Source organism: Budorcas taxicolor, chromosome 19 (assembly GCF_023091745.1).
Source record: "Budorcas taxicolor isolate Tak-1 chromosome 19, Takin1.1, whole genome shotgun sequence".
Classification (NCBI taxonomy): domain Eukaryota; kingdom Metazoa; phylum Chordata; class Mammalia; order Artiodactyla; family Bovidae; genus Budorcas; species Budorcas taxicolor.
In genome coordinates, this window is record NC_068928.1 from 48,291,702 (window position 1) to 48,309,598 (window position 17,897).

Below are 17,897 nucleotides of genomic sequence, written 5' to 3' on the forward strand. Positions count from 1 at the left end.
CCTCAGTGGGCAGTAGAATCAGCTTTACTTTCACATTTGCTTTTGCCAAAATACCTAGGTGTTTTGCACATTTCCGTTTACATACACCTCATTTAAATGGCAATTTGCATTCTCAACGTAGTTACCGAAAACAAACCTTAGTTCTTTTAAAAAAACAGGTTGTAGTCCTAAATGTTAAGAGACCAGGCCTCTCGTGCATCTCCACTTAAAATGCTGTCGCCATCCTCCCTGCCCTCCTGGAAGTACGTGTGTGGGGAGTTGACGAGAAAGTAGTCCCTTTATATGTATTAAAAAGGAAGCCCTTGGCCACCTGTACCCACCACCTGAAAACACTTCAAAAACTGCTGAGAATGGCCCAATATTAAAAACTCTACAGGTTAATGTGGACGCACCAGACAACCAAGCACTGGTGTACACTGCAGTTGTTCTACCAGAGGGCCCTTGAGACCCTTCCAGAGCTTGTGACGTCACACTTCCACTTCAGCCCTGAAAAAAATTGCCCAAGTAGTGGTACATGCCCAGATTAAAGAAAACGGTTTATTTCAAAGCGCATTATAGTTCTACTTCCGACTTTCCTGTAAGTGGCTAAGAAGACTAACCCAGGTGGAAGAACAAACTACTGTATTCTTCTAGAATACCAGGAAAAGGCAATTTATGAAGAGAATGGTCTAGCAACTGAGTTGAGAACACAGGTTCATCACGTTAATGTGTGACAGGTTCAGAAAAATCTTCCATACAAGAACACGTGAAAGGCAACGTCAGTAGAACAGTATATGAAAAGCAACTGTATTAACAGCAAAGCTGGGCAAAATTAATGTGTTTTCCACTCCCAGAAAACACACGAGGCCTACAACGCAAATAAATAAAAGAGAGAATGGGAAGAAAAATCACATTTATTAAGACAACCACAGGCTGGACACAACACACATGCTAAAAAGTGGACTGTCTTTTAAAACTTACTTCAAAGGTAAATAGTTTTGTTTTCCACAGCCCCACAATCATTCCAGTGTTTACAAATTAAAAGGCCCACCTTAGACATTAAACAGTAATACGTAATACTCCAACCTACCCCCAAAGCTCCTTTTAAGAGTCATAATGAATGACTAATCATGCTATTGAAAACTGTTAAGTTACTGGAGGGTCAATCAGTTTTCAATGTCAGTCCTAAAAATACCATTCCTTGTCTTGTCCCTGGAAAATTCTAGTTTTACATTTTAGAGATAAGGCATTAACACCAATTAAAGCCTCAATAACCACAGTTTAAATGAAGTCTCGTAAAATCCTACCCTCTCCTTGCAAACATGAGAAGACATTCAAATGAAGTATTAAGGTTGGTGAGACACAGTTAAAGCTACCCATCAGATCTTTTCAGCAATAAACCCATGTTGACCCTAACAAAAGGACCTGTATCATAGTCACTGTGCTTTGGGTAACGTGGTTTCCTCTAGATTAACCTGTTAAATTTGAGGATGTCTTTCATCCTATTCTACATTTTGAAATCCTCCAGAGTTCCCTCAATTACTGGGCATTCATGACTCCTAGTTTGACTAGTTAAGAGCCCCAGGAGGCCTATGAAGACTAGCCTTTCTGTACTACCCCTGGCAGGAGAACACAGAACATGAATTCAATCTTAGCTTGTGGCCAACCATCTTCAAGGGTGTTGTCTTTCAGCCTCAGTAATTAATAGTACAGCCCGGAACAAATATAATCTCTCGGAAAGTTATTTGAAGACTTTTCCCAAATTACAAATTTGCAAAAGGAACAAAGTCATCCATATTCTCACTAAGCAATCTAAGTTAAGGGTGGGGCTATACACTTGTTCCCTGTTTTAGTTATCTCCTTTCACCATTTAAATGACTATTTAAATGACTCACCTGATTTGGGGAGGCACCAAAAGAAAGCCTTTATGCAATTTAGCTAGAACTACTAATCAACCTAAATCAATTGCATTTTAGTCCTTGCAATAGGAATAGATCACTTGAAGAAGCGCCTTCTTATCTCCCCACTTCCCAAAATAAAATTATAGAAAGGAGCAGTCAATCTTAGTTTTATGACTAAAAAAGACCATCTAAGCAAAGTTTTACATGACATTATATATGTAAAATAAAGTACCATTTCCACTTAATTCAGTCTTCAAATATTTTTTATTGGAAGGCCATGCATTGCCTTCATTTATTGTATTTCAAATCACTGTACATTTACTTTTGTGAAAACACTGCCTGCATTTTCTAGTACAAAAAAAACCTAAAAATTGTTTCAGGAATGTAGAGAAATATCCAACTTAAATAGCGAAAAAGTGCACCATAATTACTGCTGCACTGCAGTCATTTCTGCATTTCCCATGTTTCTTAAATAACTATCTTGTCTGATAACACACAATATAAAGAGCAATTATGAAAAACAGACATTTACATATACTTCTAAAGTCTTATTGAGAATATCCTGTTGGCATCGGATAACCAATCATAGGCGCAGCTGCAGTAGCAGGATATGCATATGCCTGTTGGTTCATACCATTGTGCATATTTGGAACATTACTTCCATATTGCTGAGTGCTATCATAACCGTTCTGGTAAGTCCCTGTTGGATTACCAGTCCTAAAACTGGTCTGTATACCAGCAGACACGAAATTACTTCCAAAGCTCCCATTGGTGTAATTTGCAGCACTGTAAACACCATTCTGAGTTTTTGCCCCAAAATCTCTCTTAAGCAGACTAGAGTAACCGCGGTCATAATTTTCCCTGTCTCTAAATGTATTAAATCCACCCCTTTTGCCCGCAGAGTATCTGTCCCGCCGGTCATCCTTCATGCCTCCTCTACCCCTGGATCGACCTGTCAAGAAAAAAATTGCCAACTGGTTATTTCCATGGAACCAATCATTACTAACACAGAAAAGAATTTGGTAGCTCTATTTCAGAATATTTTCTCAACTCCTTTCTGCCCTCACCCACCAATCCCATCCAAATGGACTTGTTAACAATCATGTAACTCCACACCCACCAACACGTCTTTACCAAAGGTTGGTCTTACCTGAACCTCTGTCTTCGACCAACTGAAGCAACTTAGGATTAATTGCTTGATTAGCTTCCCGAAGCACAGAGATAAGGTCGCTCACTTGCTTTATGTTATTAGGTGTAAAGAAAGTGTATGCTGTGCCTGTTTTGGTACTGCGAGCAGTTCTTCCAATTCGATGAATATAATCCTCTGAGGAGTTAGGGTAGTCATAATTGATGACAAATTTCACATCTTCCACATCTGTAAGGTGTTGCAGTGTGGCAAAATAGCAATGTACAGGGTTTTGCACACCACAACAGCCAGACCAAAAATAAAAAGTTAGACAATTGTATTCCCAAGAAGGTATGGGCTGCAAAAAATACAGTTAAAATGGTTATCCATTCCCTGTAGGAATACCATTGAGGTTGAAAGTGGGGAAGAAAAAAAACAAAGAAAAAGCACACGTCATCTGTATACATTACCCACCCAATAATGGAGCGTGTCAAAAGGACGTGTGTATTTCCTAACATTCCCAAATTAGCAAGTCCCCTTACAGATCATCAAGTGACATCTGGATGCTTCTGCGCAGTAGGGCCACTTAAAAGTTCACAGCAACCTCCTCGTGTGCTCTCATTTTGAGGACCTTTCATCAAAAATGTACATGGTCCTTTGCGTTACACACTCATCAGAAGTTCAAAATTCTGGCCACACTGCTTGTCTTGCCAAGACCTTACAACCGCAGCTGCAAGAAAAACATACCTGTCCCCCAAAAGTTGTTTTTATGCACTGTGTCTCGTCTAGGCAAGCGCTTCCAAGAAGCCAGGATTCACTTGAGAATGTGTCTCTCTCTGGCAGGTCTCGACATGACGACTACTGTGTAGGTGAGGGAGGAACTTTCAAAGCACTGCTTTTTTTTCCCACTGACTACGTGTGAGAAGTTGCTCCTGCTCTAGATCTTATGTGCCAGTACTCACCAATTTGTAAAAGGCTTTTAGTACCTTTTAAAGCTGCTCTCTCCATTTCAAACTTGAACAAAAATTTCATTGAACATTGAAGTTTGGAAATATTTCTTCGACATTTCAGCAAACTCACTGAAACTCAAAGACCCACAGATCACAGTAAACAGTTTGAAACAATGCTGTACCATGGCAGTCATGCAAAGCATGGGACAGAAGAAATACCACGGCAGTGAACTGTGAGGATAACTTCCATTTTTTTCCCCCGGAGAGAACAGTTTACGGGGCAGAGGTGGTATGTTCTGCCTTTTGAAGATTACTGGCACACTTTCAGCTTTTCACCTCTCTAATCGACTGGAAGCAGCCAGCCGATCACTAGTCCTCCATCCCCCTCGAGTCCTCCGATTGTCATGCCTAGGCCTTGCCACAAAGACTGCACCTTTATATGAAAAAAACTTAGAAAAAATGCAGAGGTTAAAGAAAGCAATAAACTTTCTTTAAAAAAATTATATGGGTATCTTCTGGGAAACCAAGCCATGAATTCGAGTTTGTACTAACCTAGCCCTCTGGAGGCCACATCTGTAGCAATCAGAATAGGAGCCTTTCCATGTTTGAATTCTGCAAAGGAAGGCACATACACAACCATCAATATGAATGGTATTCTAAGTCTTTGGGGGGTGGGGGTGGGACCCCACACTTAAAATACTTACCATTTAGAACCCAGTCACGTTCCTGTTGACTCTTGTCACCATGGATACCCATGGCAGGCCACCTAAATTAAAGAAAAGTTACATTAAGAGACTGGCATTTAAATTTAAAACCTTGTAGATTTTAACCATGTGCTTTAACCGTTTTGGTCACAAACCCTTTTAACTCCATCTGAAATAAGGTATAGTCTTTCCTATACATGTATACTACCAGATAATTTCCATCTTTGAAACTCAGAGCTATCAACCCTGATTAAACTTTGCCCCTTCTCCTGAACTCAGCTCTAATCAGTATCTGCTTTAGTGGAGGACAACCACACATACCCATCTCTCCTCATTTTTCTAGTGAGTTCATCACATCTTCTTTTGGTTTCAACAAAAACAATGGTTTTATTCTCCTTTTCACTCATGATCTCTTCCATCAGACGAATAAGCCTTGAAAGAAAAAAATATTCTCAATTTTTTAAAAAGTTCATGGTTATGAACGAAACACCAACTTTTACTCACAGGGCTACAAGAGAACACCTGCTTAACCCTTTTAACCGTTCTACCCTTTACCCTTAAACCACAAGACAATACTCTTTCTGTTAAGAATATAAAAAACAGTAATAGCCAATTACCTGAAGGAAGCAAAACAATTTTGAGCATGACAGATTTCAAATTAGCATTTAGATTCCACCCAACTGAAAGTCATTTTTAAGATAACTTGTGAAACAGTGACTCAACTTGTAAAGTTGTCTTCAGAGTTAGTCACTTACTTTTCATCCTTTTCTACGTCATGACACACATCCACAATCTGAAGAATGTTGTGATTTGCACTCAGTTCTAGTGCACCAATGTTTATATGAATATAGTCTTTCAGGAAATCTTCGGCAAGCTGTCTTACTTCTTTTGGCCAAGTAGCACTCCACATTAGGGTTTGCCTATCAGGCTACAGATTTTTAGATTAAAAAAAAAAAAGTCATTGTTATTTCAAGAACAAATTTACAGCTTAGTTTGAAGACATGATAACATTTAAAAGGGCACTCACTCTGATCTGGTCCACAATCTTCCTTATTTGGGGTTCAAATCCCATATCAAGCATTCTATCTGCTTCATCAAGGACAAGGTAGGTGGTTCTTCTTAGATTGGTTTTCCCACATTCTAAAAAGTCTATCAGTCTTCCAGGTGTTGCAATACAGATTTCCACACCTTTAATTAAACACACAAAAGTTAACCATGACATCCAGAACTTCCTGCATGATCAGTGACAAATAAAACCTTTTTGGTTACATACCTCTCTCCAAATCACGTATTTGTGGTCCCTTGGGAGCACCACCATAAATGCAAGTAGACTTCAAGCGACATGCTCTACAGTATTCAGCAGCTACTTGCTGCACCTGTTGGGCCAGTTCCCGAGTAGGTGCCAGCACCAAGCACTAAGGAAAGAGAAAGTGGAACACCTTTAGGAGACCCCTGAATTCTAGTTTTAAAGTGCTAATTTACTGTTGCTACACTAGCAGATGATTTACATTGTCAATACCCAAAGCAGCTTTGTCCCTTCCTACACTGAAAAACATAACTTTCCATATAAAACCACCACAATTTTCTTTTGCTGTATATTCTACAAATCTCTACACTGTTAACCAAGTTAAGAGAACACAATGTACACTTACAATAGGCCCATCACCTCTCTCTAGGAATGGTTGATGATTGATGTGGACAATGGCAGGCAGCAAATACTATACAAAAGAAAAGCAAACAAAAGAAGTCATATTAAAAACACTTCTGATTTCTTTTAATTCCCAACCCATTTTTTTTTCAGGACCTCTCACCTAACTCAAAGTTCCCCAAACTTACAGACAAAGTCTTCCCAGATCCAGTTTGTGCTACCCCAACCATATCCAATCCACTCAGAGCAACTGGCCATCCCTGAGCTTGAATAGCTGTGGGTTCAGTGAAGTTCTGCCTTGCAATCACATCCATGACATTTGCTGTAATGTTAAGAATTAAGTAAATGTCAATAATGCCATGAGAAAGGGATTTTTTTCTTTTTAAGGTGGGGAAACTAGCACTTACCAGGGAAGTTTGCCTCATAAAAATTCAGGACTGGCTTTGGGCAGTTATGACCTCTAACTGTAATTTCCTTGCTTCTTCTGTATGTCTCTACCTCTTGCTACAAAAGAAATTTATAAAATTCAGTTATCTCATGAGGACTCCCCCTAACTAAACACAGGACCAACACACCCCTAAGTTAATAATTATCAACATTAACATTCCTTTAAGTTTGCAAGACATTTCTAGTCAAACTTAAATGTCACTGAGTTACAAGCTGAAGAAACCACATGAAATTACTCACTGCTGTACGCCTAGCCAAATCGGGGTGTTCTTGATAAAAATTCTTCTCAAACTTGGGCAGCTCATCAAGATTCCACTTCTTTTTAACCAGTTTCTCTCCAGGGTTTCCAAACTTCTTTCCAGATAAGGGCCCTGCCCTACTACCTCCAAATCGAGGAGCACCAAACCTAAAATTTGAGGGAAAAAAAAATTGCATTTTCAAAAATGTACAGACTTATTTTACCATCCCTGCGCACATGCTAAAACTCAATGAAAGATTCTGGAGGTGCAAGTGCTGTCCTCAGTGATGGTCATTCTTTCAAAAGCCAGTTAGTGCTACATCTCCTACATCTCCCTCATTTACCCGTTATACGAAGTACACACCATTGAAAACAAATCTACAGCCCGGGATTTACTAGGTTGGAAACTGGCTGGCCAAGCTCTAGGAGTTCAGATACAAGGACAAACAACAGCTGGTGGATACTACTCTTTCACACAAGCGAAAGAATTAAATGCCTAAAAAAAATAAAGCAGAAGCTTAACACAGATGTTACTTAGCAGCTGTCCTGAACCAAGAGCTCTGATTTTAACAGGTAGCGGAACAACACAGGTAAGTGAGTGCAGAACACGGCGGGTGGCTCGGGGACAGTTAGGCAAGCCAATCGAGCTGGGGGGATCCCTCAAAACGGCTTCCTACCCAGGTAGCAAAATTATATAACGAAAGGAAAACCAGGAGGAGGAGCCGGAGACTACCGGGGGAGGAGTCCCGGCCCGGGCGGAGTCCTTCGGGCTGCGTTCCCGCTGGGGCGGCGCTTCCCCCTTTGTCTCGCATTTCTCTCTGCGCCACATTTTCTCGACGCTGCCATTTTGAGCTCCTCCGCCGGGCGGGGTAACAAAGGCGCCGCCGCCATGTCCGCCGCCGGCATTTTGTACCCACGGCTCGGCCACATGGCCGATTCCCGAGGCACCGGCCACCCTCCAACCCTCGCCGCATTAACGGCTTCGGAGGCGGCCCCCTCGGCACCCACAGAACCCCCGAATTCCTTAAAATTCCTGTAAGCTTACATCTAATAGTGGCGACTTAGCCTCAAAACGCTGCGCTTTCCTCCCCTCAAAAAATGTGCTCGAAATTCTCCGAACAGTTGCCAAATCATCAGGGCCCCGATACCCCCTCCAAAACAAAAAAGAATCTTGAGGACCGTTAACATAAAAACTCCAGGTTTGGACAAATAACAAAATGGCGCAAGCCCTTTTCGATGGCGGAGGCCCGAGAATAGTCTTTAGAAGCCGAGTTGCCCCCGCCACCCGACCCCCGCAACCCTCATCGGTCTCCCATCCCCCACCCGCCGGGCCTGACAGGTCGGTTCCCACACTCACCCTCGATCCCGGCCACGGTCTCGGTCACTCGAATAACCCGACATGGCGTCAATGGTTGCGGTTGGCGGGAAGCAAAGCGGAGAGAATCGGGTGCGACGAGTCGCTGGAGGTGGCTCCGGCGACGGCAAAGCCTTGCGGGGGCGGCAGCGGCGGAGGGACGACGATGACAGAAGCCAAGGCTACCCAACAAGAGACCGGTGGAAATGAATGAGGTGCCGGCCGCGTCCCGGCAGCCGGTTTTATAGTCTGGCCCGCCTCCTCCGCCGCAGAGAATGCTGGGAGCCGCTCTATGACCTAATCACTCCGCCCCTGCGCAGAGGTATTAACGCCTGCCGGCGTTCCGGGATCCGCCATTTTCTCGCCCCTCCCCCCGGGCCCTTTGCCGACTTTTCGCCCCTTTCAAGGATAGGACCCGCCCCCACCCCGCGGTCCTCCACTGGGATGCCTCAGCCTGCACTCTCTTGACTTCACTTTTTTCTGGTCTTTCACACTTCAGGGAAACCACTGCGCCCTTTTCCAGGTCTAGCCCAGACAATAAAATGTCCAGCCCAGGTCAACTCCCTCGGTCCCCTTGAAGATGTTTACGTCTCCAAAGAGCCTTTACACCCATTACTAGGGGCGACAGGAAGGCGGAGCCTGACATTGTCACGTGGCTGCCCCGCCCGCCGAGTGAGCGGGACGCACTACTTCCCCAGTTGGCGTCGGCGGAGGAGTACAAGACGAAATAGCTCACCGGAAGTGCCGTGCTAATGCCCTCGGGAAATCGGCCGGGGCTGTTGGGTGACCCGAACTGTCAAACCCACCCACCCCAGGACCCCTGAGCGGGATGTGGCTGGTGAAAAATGGTATCTAGAGCTCGCAAACCGCCACCTCGGCACGTGCCGCCAAAGGAAGTACTCCCGCGGTGACCAATCAGCAGCGAGAAGCCGTTTTAACGTCCCTCCCTCCTTCACCTCACCCCTTCCCGGCACTTTCGTTTGCTTCCTCTCCTGTCAGCGCTGGTTCTGCGCCGTGCGGCCCTTTCAGGACGCCGTCCCGCGCGCGCCCGGCTAGGAGTCCGGCGGCGACTTGCCTCCGCGACATGGCCGGCTCAGAGGCTGGTGAGTCTCTGCGTGGAGCCCCGTTTGTGTGTGGGCTCAAGTCCCCTTTCAGTCCAAGTCCTGAACACCCCTCCCCATCTTATCTTGAGGCTTCGGGTGGGTGTGGGTTGCCGGCGGGGCTCGTGAGACAACCCGGTCGTAGTTGGCGGGTTCTCTGGCTGGGGCTTCTTAGTCCCGCTCCCTGGCGCATTCGAAGTTGTCGAGCCTGATTTGGGGAGGGGAGACAAGGGCCCTGCGGCGAGGCCCGCAGCACGCGAGCATGTTGGCTGTAAATGATCAGAAAGTGTCTTTCCCTAGACTGGTATTTTCTAGGGAGTGTGCCCTCTGCTCCTGCACTGCGGAGCCTGAGGCTGAGTATTAGCACTCTAAAAATCTATTGTTGTCATCCCAAAGCGGAATAGTGGTGGATTTTCCCGCTTCAGTGCTTTCTACGGTTACCGGCTTTCTGTAGCGCAGTTTTTGAAAAGAGAGTTGATTGGGTTGTCTAGGACGCTTTCATCCTTTTTTTCCAAGACAGCGTTCAAACCAGTTGTCATGGTTTGATCTGCTGTAAGTAATGGGCACTGGGAGAGGGAGTTAAGGTGCCTTGACACGCCCACACATACACGTTTATTTCTAGAACATGCTGAAGATAACGTGCACAATAAAAGAACTTGCCCCTTAATCGCCAATTATTTCAGGGAACAAATGTTCAGGTTTGCTACATTACCTTTGGTTGAGAAGCCCTTGAAATAATTTGGCTAATCCCAACGGAGGGGTGATACACAGGAAACTTCGATAGGGTTAGTAATGTGCTAGCTCTGAATTTAAAGGCGTTTTTATGAATTTCCCATGTCTGTTTTCATATACGTCAAGTATAATTAAAAATAGAACTAACAAATCCAGTAGTGTTGGTGCCATTACTCTAGTTCTTCACAGGCTAGATTAATCACCACCTATTTGGGCAGCAGAGAAATTCCAACTTGCACAAGATAATTACGTTAAAAACATGACTAATGCTATAGGGAATTTGAAGCAGCATCCATTAATTAGTTTCTAGTAGCCTGAGATTTATCATTAATAAACTGTCTTGTTTGTGACATCCTGTTTACTTGTAAATGTGTTGAAAAAACATCTACCTATGGTTAGTAAAATGAGACCTATGGTAAGTAACTTAGGATTTTAGGTTGCAGCAGTGAAAATTGAATTTGCATCATAGTTTTGACTAAATTGAAATTAGAGCTTTTTGGAAGTCATCCCAAGAAATTACATACAGCTTTTCAAAAATCACCCCTAGTTCAGTGGTTAGGGCTCCACCTTCCAGTGCAGAGGATGCAGGTGTGATCCTTGTTAAGGGATTTAAGATCCCTTATACTGTAGGGTGTAGCCAAAAAAATTATTTTTAATTGAAAAAAAAATCACCTAGGAGGGTCTTCGAAATTCTCTAACAATCAGATTCCTTATCTTCTATTGAATTTAGCGTCTGTGTTTGTGGAGGTTATTTTTTAAAGAAATGTGTTTGATTTTTTCCTAGTGTTAGTTAGACTAATCTTTTCCCTCCTTTCCCAACAGAGTGGATAACTATTGCCAATAATCTTCTTTTGAAATGTCACATACACCTGAGGATTCGAGAACTAGAAGACTGTGATGCTAATGTTTTTATTGCTCTTTATCAATCCATTTTGGGAGAAAAGGTACCAGGTAAGAATGCTTAAAAGCAGGAATAATAGTGTCTATATAGTGTCTATATCTTAAGCCAGATGTTTCTAGTGCTTTTTAGGTAGATCTTATATATAAAGTCTTGAGATTTCTCTTTGTATCTTGTTTTTATCTAAATAATAGCATTCATTGCCTTAATAAATATCTTAGGAGACCCACTTATAGTAACTGCCTTGGTCATCAACTGGTTTAATCATTCATAATGTCATGTGAAAGTCACACCTTCTCTGTAAACGTACCTGCATGGGTTCTAAGAAAGTGAAAGAAAGAAAGGGAAGTCACGCATTCGTGTCCGACTCTTTGCGACCCCATGGACTGTAACCTACGAGGCTCCTCTGTCCATGGGATGCTCCAGGCAAGAATACTGGAGTGGGTTGCCATTTCCTTCTTCAGGGGATCTTCCCAACCCAGGGATCGAATCCTGGTCGCCTGCGTTGCGGGCAGATACTTTACCGTCTGAGCCACGAGGGAAGCGTGGGTTCTAAAATTGAATTTGAAGACTTGTTGAGTCTTGGTATTTAACCAATGTTATGGATAAGAATTGTTTGTGCTGTGTTCCTGGTTGAGTATCTCAGAGTGCTTATCCAGAGATTGCTCTGCTGCTTCTCTATCTTTGTATTGTTTATAACTATTAAGCACTAAAGCTCTGTACAATCTCTCTTCGATCCATTGTTGTGAGTCAGTGCCCTCATCACTTCCTGGAATAATGGGATAGCCTCCAGCTGGTATCTTTATTACTAGTCTCTTACAGTACAGAAGTGAAGTGAAGTCGCTCAGTCGTGTCTGACTTTTTGCAACCCCATGGACTATAGTCTACCATGGGATTTTCCAGGCAAGAGTACTAGAGTGGGTTGCCATTTGGGCATGTAGTTATTGAATCAGTCTTTTAAAATACTTATTTCATCTTTCCCCAAGACAGTTATCTTCCTCAATACAAGAGGAGAAACTCCAAATTTAAGTTGTTATTAAGATCTTTCTGCTCTGATCTATACTGATCTTAAAAGCCTTTATGCCAGTAATTCCCAATAGCTTGCTTTAACAGCACATATATGAATCCTCCTTTCACACCTGTTATGGGTTTTTTCCCTCTCATGGAAAGCAGCCTGGGGTTATGGGTTAAAGTCCCAACTCACGGGTTCTCTCTCGTTAGAGTAATAGTATCTCCTTGAATTTATGGATCTATTTAGCTTTGTTTAGCATGGCACTTATTATGGAGCATGTTCATATATGTGTTGTGTATGTGTGTGTGTTAGTCGCCCAGTTGTGTCTGACTCTCTGCGACCCCATGGACTGTAGCCAACCAGGCTCCTCTGCCCACTGGAGTTGGTTGCCATTTCCTTCTCCATATATTTGTTGATTGACTATATATTCAACCAATAAAGATTCCACTTTGTGGAATTCAGGTTCTGTTTATCTGTATGTTACAGCCCACTCTGGGCAGAGCTCAGAGGCCTGGTCAGAGACAGGTAGATGAAAACTTGGACTTGCATAGGGTGCAAAATTACATAGTTTTTTCCCCACAGATCTCATAGCTATTCCCAGGAATCAAGAGGATGAAGCTCACAATGTACAAGCAGTGATTGATTCGCTAGCTTTGGATTACCTACAGGTCAGCCTGTCTCACATAACAGGTTGGTATGTATTAATCATCGGATAATTTTGTATTTTACTAAAATATTTTGTTGGATAGAACTTGGCCTTGTTTTACCAAATGAGTAAGGTTGTGAAATAGACCAAACAAGACTGAACCAAGACAATTCACTGGTATAGTTAAGACAACATCCTTAAAAGCTTTTCCAGGAGAGTCATACATTGAGTTTGGGATAGGTCTCAGAATCCTAGCTGGTAATTTCAACTGTGTTTTGTTGTTGTTACTACTTTATAGTTACCATTCTGTTTGTAGTAACTAAAAATTAGAAACACCTGAGTGTCCATTAATAGGGACAGGTTAAATAAATTACTATAGCTCCTTATAGGGAACTACTCTATAGCTATCAAAGATAATTGATATTATTATTTATTGCTCTTTATAGATCAATAAAATGTTCCATATTAATGAAATGATCTCTAATATATATTGTATGAGAAAGAAACGATGTAGTTATAATGCTGATTTGCAGAATATGCTATTATTTGTAAAAACAAATTCAGAAGTTATATGCAGCTGATTGAATGCAGAAGGACTCTCTAGAAGTACATGTAAGAAAATTAATTCTGATTGCCTCCAATGAGATAAACTGGACAAAGGTGGGATGAGAGTTTTCATTTTATATCTTTTACACTTTAAAAATTTTGAACCATATGAATGTATTACCTATTTGGAATAAAACTGTAAATTGTTTTTCAGCCTTTTTCCGAAACAGTATCCATACTTATATTCAAAAGCCAAACATAACAAATTCATTTGTAAATCTCTGTTTTGGTAGATAGAAAATGAGGGTTATTTCAGTAAATTATTTCAACCTAATGAACAGAGGAAATTTTGGAGACTTGAAACTATACCTGAATCACTAAGAGAAAGTGTATACTGTTTCATCCTTTTACAGTCGTTAAAAGAGATACATCTTAGTCAGGATGGGACATTTATATCTTATTTTGGTAGTGATAAGAGCAAAATTTTACAGAAATACTGGCCTTAAGTTTTTTAGTGTAGTTCAAGGTGAGTAAGTGTGGTAAATTAGTTTGGGGAAAATTCATTTTGAGGGATAATGCGGGGACTTCCCTGTTCTTTGGAAATGGCTTTCTCTGCCAATTGGGCAATTTTTGGTATTTGTATTTACTATTTAAACATACCGTATACCAAGATTGTGTCTGCTTATAGAACTTCTGGTGTGTGCAGTTGCCTCTAACAACTCATATCCACCCCACAGAAAGTTGCAAAACTGCTTACCTCCTTCAGTAGACTGCAAAGCAGCTTTTTACTTCTTGTGTGCTGTTTAAAGCAGTTTCTCCTACACGCTGAAGCACTGCTTCCTGGCAGATAGTCTTGTTGCTGGGTTGGCAGAGTATGCTCCCCATGCTGGAAACCAGAAGTCTTGGATATGTCCTTGGGGTATGCTTGTGTATCTTGTTAAGCCAGAAAACACAGGGCTTAAAAACAAAACAAAACATAGGGCTTAAGATTTCTGTTTATTTGTTTTAAACAGAAAAAAAACCTAACATTGACTGTCTTTATTGGAGTGTTGTAAAACATCAAATTCCTGGTTTAGTTTTTTTTGGGTTTTTTTCTGCATCATGACTAAGGTTATGAATGATTGGATTATCTCAAATATCAAATTTCCACTCTGCCTCTCCATACTTGTTTGAATTCATGCCAAATCTAATCTCCCAAAGGACAGCCCAAGTGTGTCAGGAGTTTTAAGTTCCAGCCATACCTCAGGTTGCTCAGAGTCCATTTTAGGTGACATTAAACATGTCAATTTTTCATGCTTTTGCAGCCCATTTCTTGTCAACATTTCAACTTAACATTTATTTAAAATCTATTTGAGCCAGGTACTGTGCTGGAGACTTTAAACAGTTAGTTTAAATGTTAGTTAGTTTCTAGGTATTAAGTTGGTATAATGGAAGGTAAGGCTGGAGAGCTGGGGGTAAGGTGAGATTAAAAGGAGTTTTATATGCAGGGAACCGGCTCAGTTTTTAATTAAAAAATGGTATAACATGTAGTAAGTGAATAGGAGTTAACCAGTTTTAAAAATTAGGAATTCCTGATGAAGGTATCTGAAGTTTGTTTTTGTTTTATGTTCTCTACTGCTGTTGTCTTCAGAACAAGGCATGCCACCATCATCCCATATTCACCAGGCTAGTAAAATTCAGCTTAATTGCTTTATACTTCAGTGTAAATCTTACAGGATGAAATTCACTTATTTTGCTTCTTCATAAATGAAGGGCTGTGCCAATGAATTACCACCCATAATGTTCAGGACTACCTTTTTCAAATATAATCAAGTATCAGGAAATTGATATTTTTAATATTTATACTGTTATTTTTTGTTTTGGGTTAATTTATAATCCTGTGTCCTGAACAATATTTTTACACTGGTATATCCATTTCAAAATCATGAGGCTTTCAATTTCTTGGTTAATTTTTTTTAATAGCTCTGTATTCTGTGTTCAGGAGAAAATATAGTGAGAGGAGATAAAGAATCTATTAAGAATCTTCTAGAAATATTTGATGGGTTGCTGGAGTATCTTACAGAACACATCAGTGAAACATCTCACGAGAAGAGTAAGTTTAAGAATAAAATTTGGCTTTTTTATATTCTGTTATCTCCCTTTTTATCTTTTATCTTTTTGCCTATTTTTGTCCTTAGGAATTAGAATCACTAATACACTGTATCTGACGAATTTAATTGTAAATTAAATTTCAGTTCTCACTGTTGAAGTGGTTGAAAACTCTTATCTAATCATCACGTGCTTTGTCAACTTGGGTATTGCTTGTAAATTACTTTAAAGTTAATATATAATAGGAAGCTAAATCTAGTTAAAATTGCTTATTGTCCTATTATTACATGAAATTCCTTACTCAGTAATTCCCATGTCAGAACTGCCATTTTTGTGTAAATTTGGATATTGCCAAGGCATCAACAGGAAGAGTTGGTATGTTTCTGTCTTCATCCTACACCTAGGTTTGTGACAGCTTGAATATTTTTTATTTTACTCTTCAGGTAATTCAGTTCCCCAAATTATCACACTTTGTTGTGTGAAATTTTGATTTTATGGTTTTTTATTGCTGTATTATTAATATTTTCCAAAAGTGTTCTGGTTATATTTAAACTGTATCACTAGTGGATAGGAGTTATTCATAATCTTTGACTCCATAAATCCCATTTCTAGGGATTTATCCTGAAGAAATACTACAGAAGACAGTTAGGGACTTCCTTGATAGTTAAGTGGCTAAGACTCTGTACTCTCAATACAGGGGCCTGGGTTTGATCCCTGGTCAGAGAACTAGATCCCACAGGCTGCACTGAAGATTGAAAAATCCCAGGTGCCACAACTAAGACCTAATGTAGCCAAATAATATAAAATAAATTTTTTATAAAACAAGTGCTTAGAGGTTTTCATGCACTGTTACTTATCAATGAAAAAAAAAGAACCTATATGTCTTACCAATTTGGACTGATCAATAAACAATACAGAAGTGCATACAGGTTTCTCCTGCCTGCTGAGAAACCTGTATGCAGGTCAAGAAGCAACAGTTAGAACTGGACATGGAACAGTGGACTGGCTCCAGATTGGAAAAGGAGTGCATCAGGCTGTATATTGTCGCCCGGCTTATTTAACTTATATTCAGAGTACATCATGCAAAATGCTGGGCTGGATGAAGCACAAGCTGGAATGAAGATTGCCAGGAGAAAGATCAGTAACCTCAGATATGCAGATAACACCATACTTATGGCAGAAAGTGAAGAGGAACTAAAGAGCCTCTTGATGAAAGTGAAAGAGGAGAGTGAAAAAGCTGGCTTAAAACTCAACATTCAAAAAAATGAAGGTCATGGCATCCTGTCTCATCACTTTATGGCAGATAGATGGAGAAACAATGGAAACATTGACAGACTTTATTTTCTTGGGTTTCAAAATCACTGCAGATAGTGACTATAGCCATGAAATTAAAAGATGCTTGCTCCTTGGAAGAAAAGCTATGACCAATCCAGACAGCATATTAAAAAGCTGAGACGTTACTTTGCCAACAGAGGTTCAAGTAGTCAAAACTATGGTTTTTCCAGCAGTCATGTATGGATGTGGGAGTTGGACCATAAAGAAGGCTGAGTGCTAAAGGATTGATGCTTTTGAACTGTGGTGTTGGAGAAGACTCTTGAGAGTCCCTTGGGCTGCAAGGAGATCAAGCCAGTCAATCTTAAAGGAAATCAGTCCTGAATGTTCATTGGAAGGACTGGTGCTGAAGCTGAAGCTCCAGTACTTTGGCTACCTGATACGAAGAGCGACCTTATTTGAAAAGCCCCTGACGCTGAGAAAGACTGAAGGCAGGAGGAGAAGGGGACAACAGAGGATGAGGTGGTTGGATGGCATCACCGACTCAATGGACATGAGTTTGAACCAGCTCCAGGAGATGGTGAAGGACAGGCAAGCCTGGCATGCTGTAGTCCATGGGGTCGCATAGAGTCGGACACAACTGAGTTGACTGAACAACAAAAACATTAATATACAGTGAATAATATATGACTCAGAATAGGTTTGCTATTGTGAAGTTATCCAAAACCAGGTTTTAGCAGCCATAGCAATTGATATTGGAGAAGGCAATGGCACCCCACTCCAGTACTCTTGCCTGGAAAATCCTAATGGATGGCGGAGCCTGGTGGGCTGCAGTTCATGGGGTCGCTAAGAGTCAGCCACGACTGAGCAACCTCACTTTCACTTTTCACTCTCATGCATTGGAGAAGGAAATGGCAACCCACTCCAGTGTTCATGCCTGGAGAATCCCGGGGACAGGGGAGCCTGGTTTGCTGCCGTCCATGGGGTCGCACAGAGTCAGACACGACTGAAGCGACTTAGCAGCAGGAGCAGCAGCAGCAACTTATATAACGTCTAGTACAAATGAAGACAAAAAATGGGGGCAGGCTCATGATTTCTTAATTCTCATATTGTTGATGCTGATAACTATGCCATGATTATAACATCTGAAATTAGTCTTAAATTTTTTAGAGATAGTTTTCTATCTTTTATCCTTGTTGCTGAAAAGATTTAAAAGCATATAGAGATAAGGCCTAGAAGGAAAGTTTGAAGGATAC

General features: G+C 41.2%; 2 protein-coding genes across 2 annotated transcripts in view; one reads left to right on the top strand and one right to left on the bottom strand.

Annotated features, from left to right (window-relative positions):
- Window positions 1–923: 923 nt before the first annotated feature.
- DDX5 (DEAD-box helicase 5) lies at window positions 924–8,544 on the bottom strand. Its single transcript, XM_052657660.1, has 13 exons — window positions 8,351–8,544; window positions 6,996–7,161; window positions 6,716–6,812; window positions 6,497–6,630; window positions 6,313–6,378; window positions 5,934–6,075; window positions 5,688–5,848; window positions 5,416–5,588; window positions 4,982–5,092; window positions 4,661–4,722; window positions 4,509–4,568; window positions 3,031–3,255; window positions 924–2,832 (listed from the first exon to the last, which is right to left on the bottom strand). Exons 1-13 carry the CDS (start codon window positions 8,392–8,394, stop codon window positions 2,429–2,431), a joined length of 1,845 nt encoding a protein of 614 aa, XP_052513620.1. The 5' UTR covers window positions 8,395–8,544; the 3' UTR covers window positions 924–2,428.
- Window positions 8,545–9,322: 778 nt separating this feature from the next.
- CEP95 (centrosomal protein 95) overlaps window positions 9,323–17,897 on the top strand; it is a 36,455-nt gene continuing 27,880 nt past the window's right edge. The window contains exons 1-3 of the mRNA XM_052658299.1: window positions 9,323–9,450; window positions 11,002–11,130; window positions 12,672–12,779. Coding sequence (XP_052514259.1) covers window positions 9,432–9,450; window positions 11,002–11,130; window positions 12,672–12,779 — 256 coding nt within the window. The 5' untranslated portion in view covers window positions 9,323–9,431. The remainder of the gene's footprint in view (window positions 9,451–11,001; window positions 11,131–12,671; window positions 12,780–17,897) is intronic.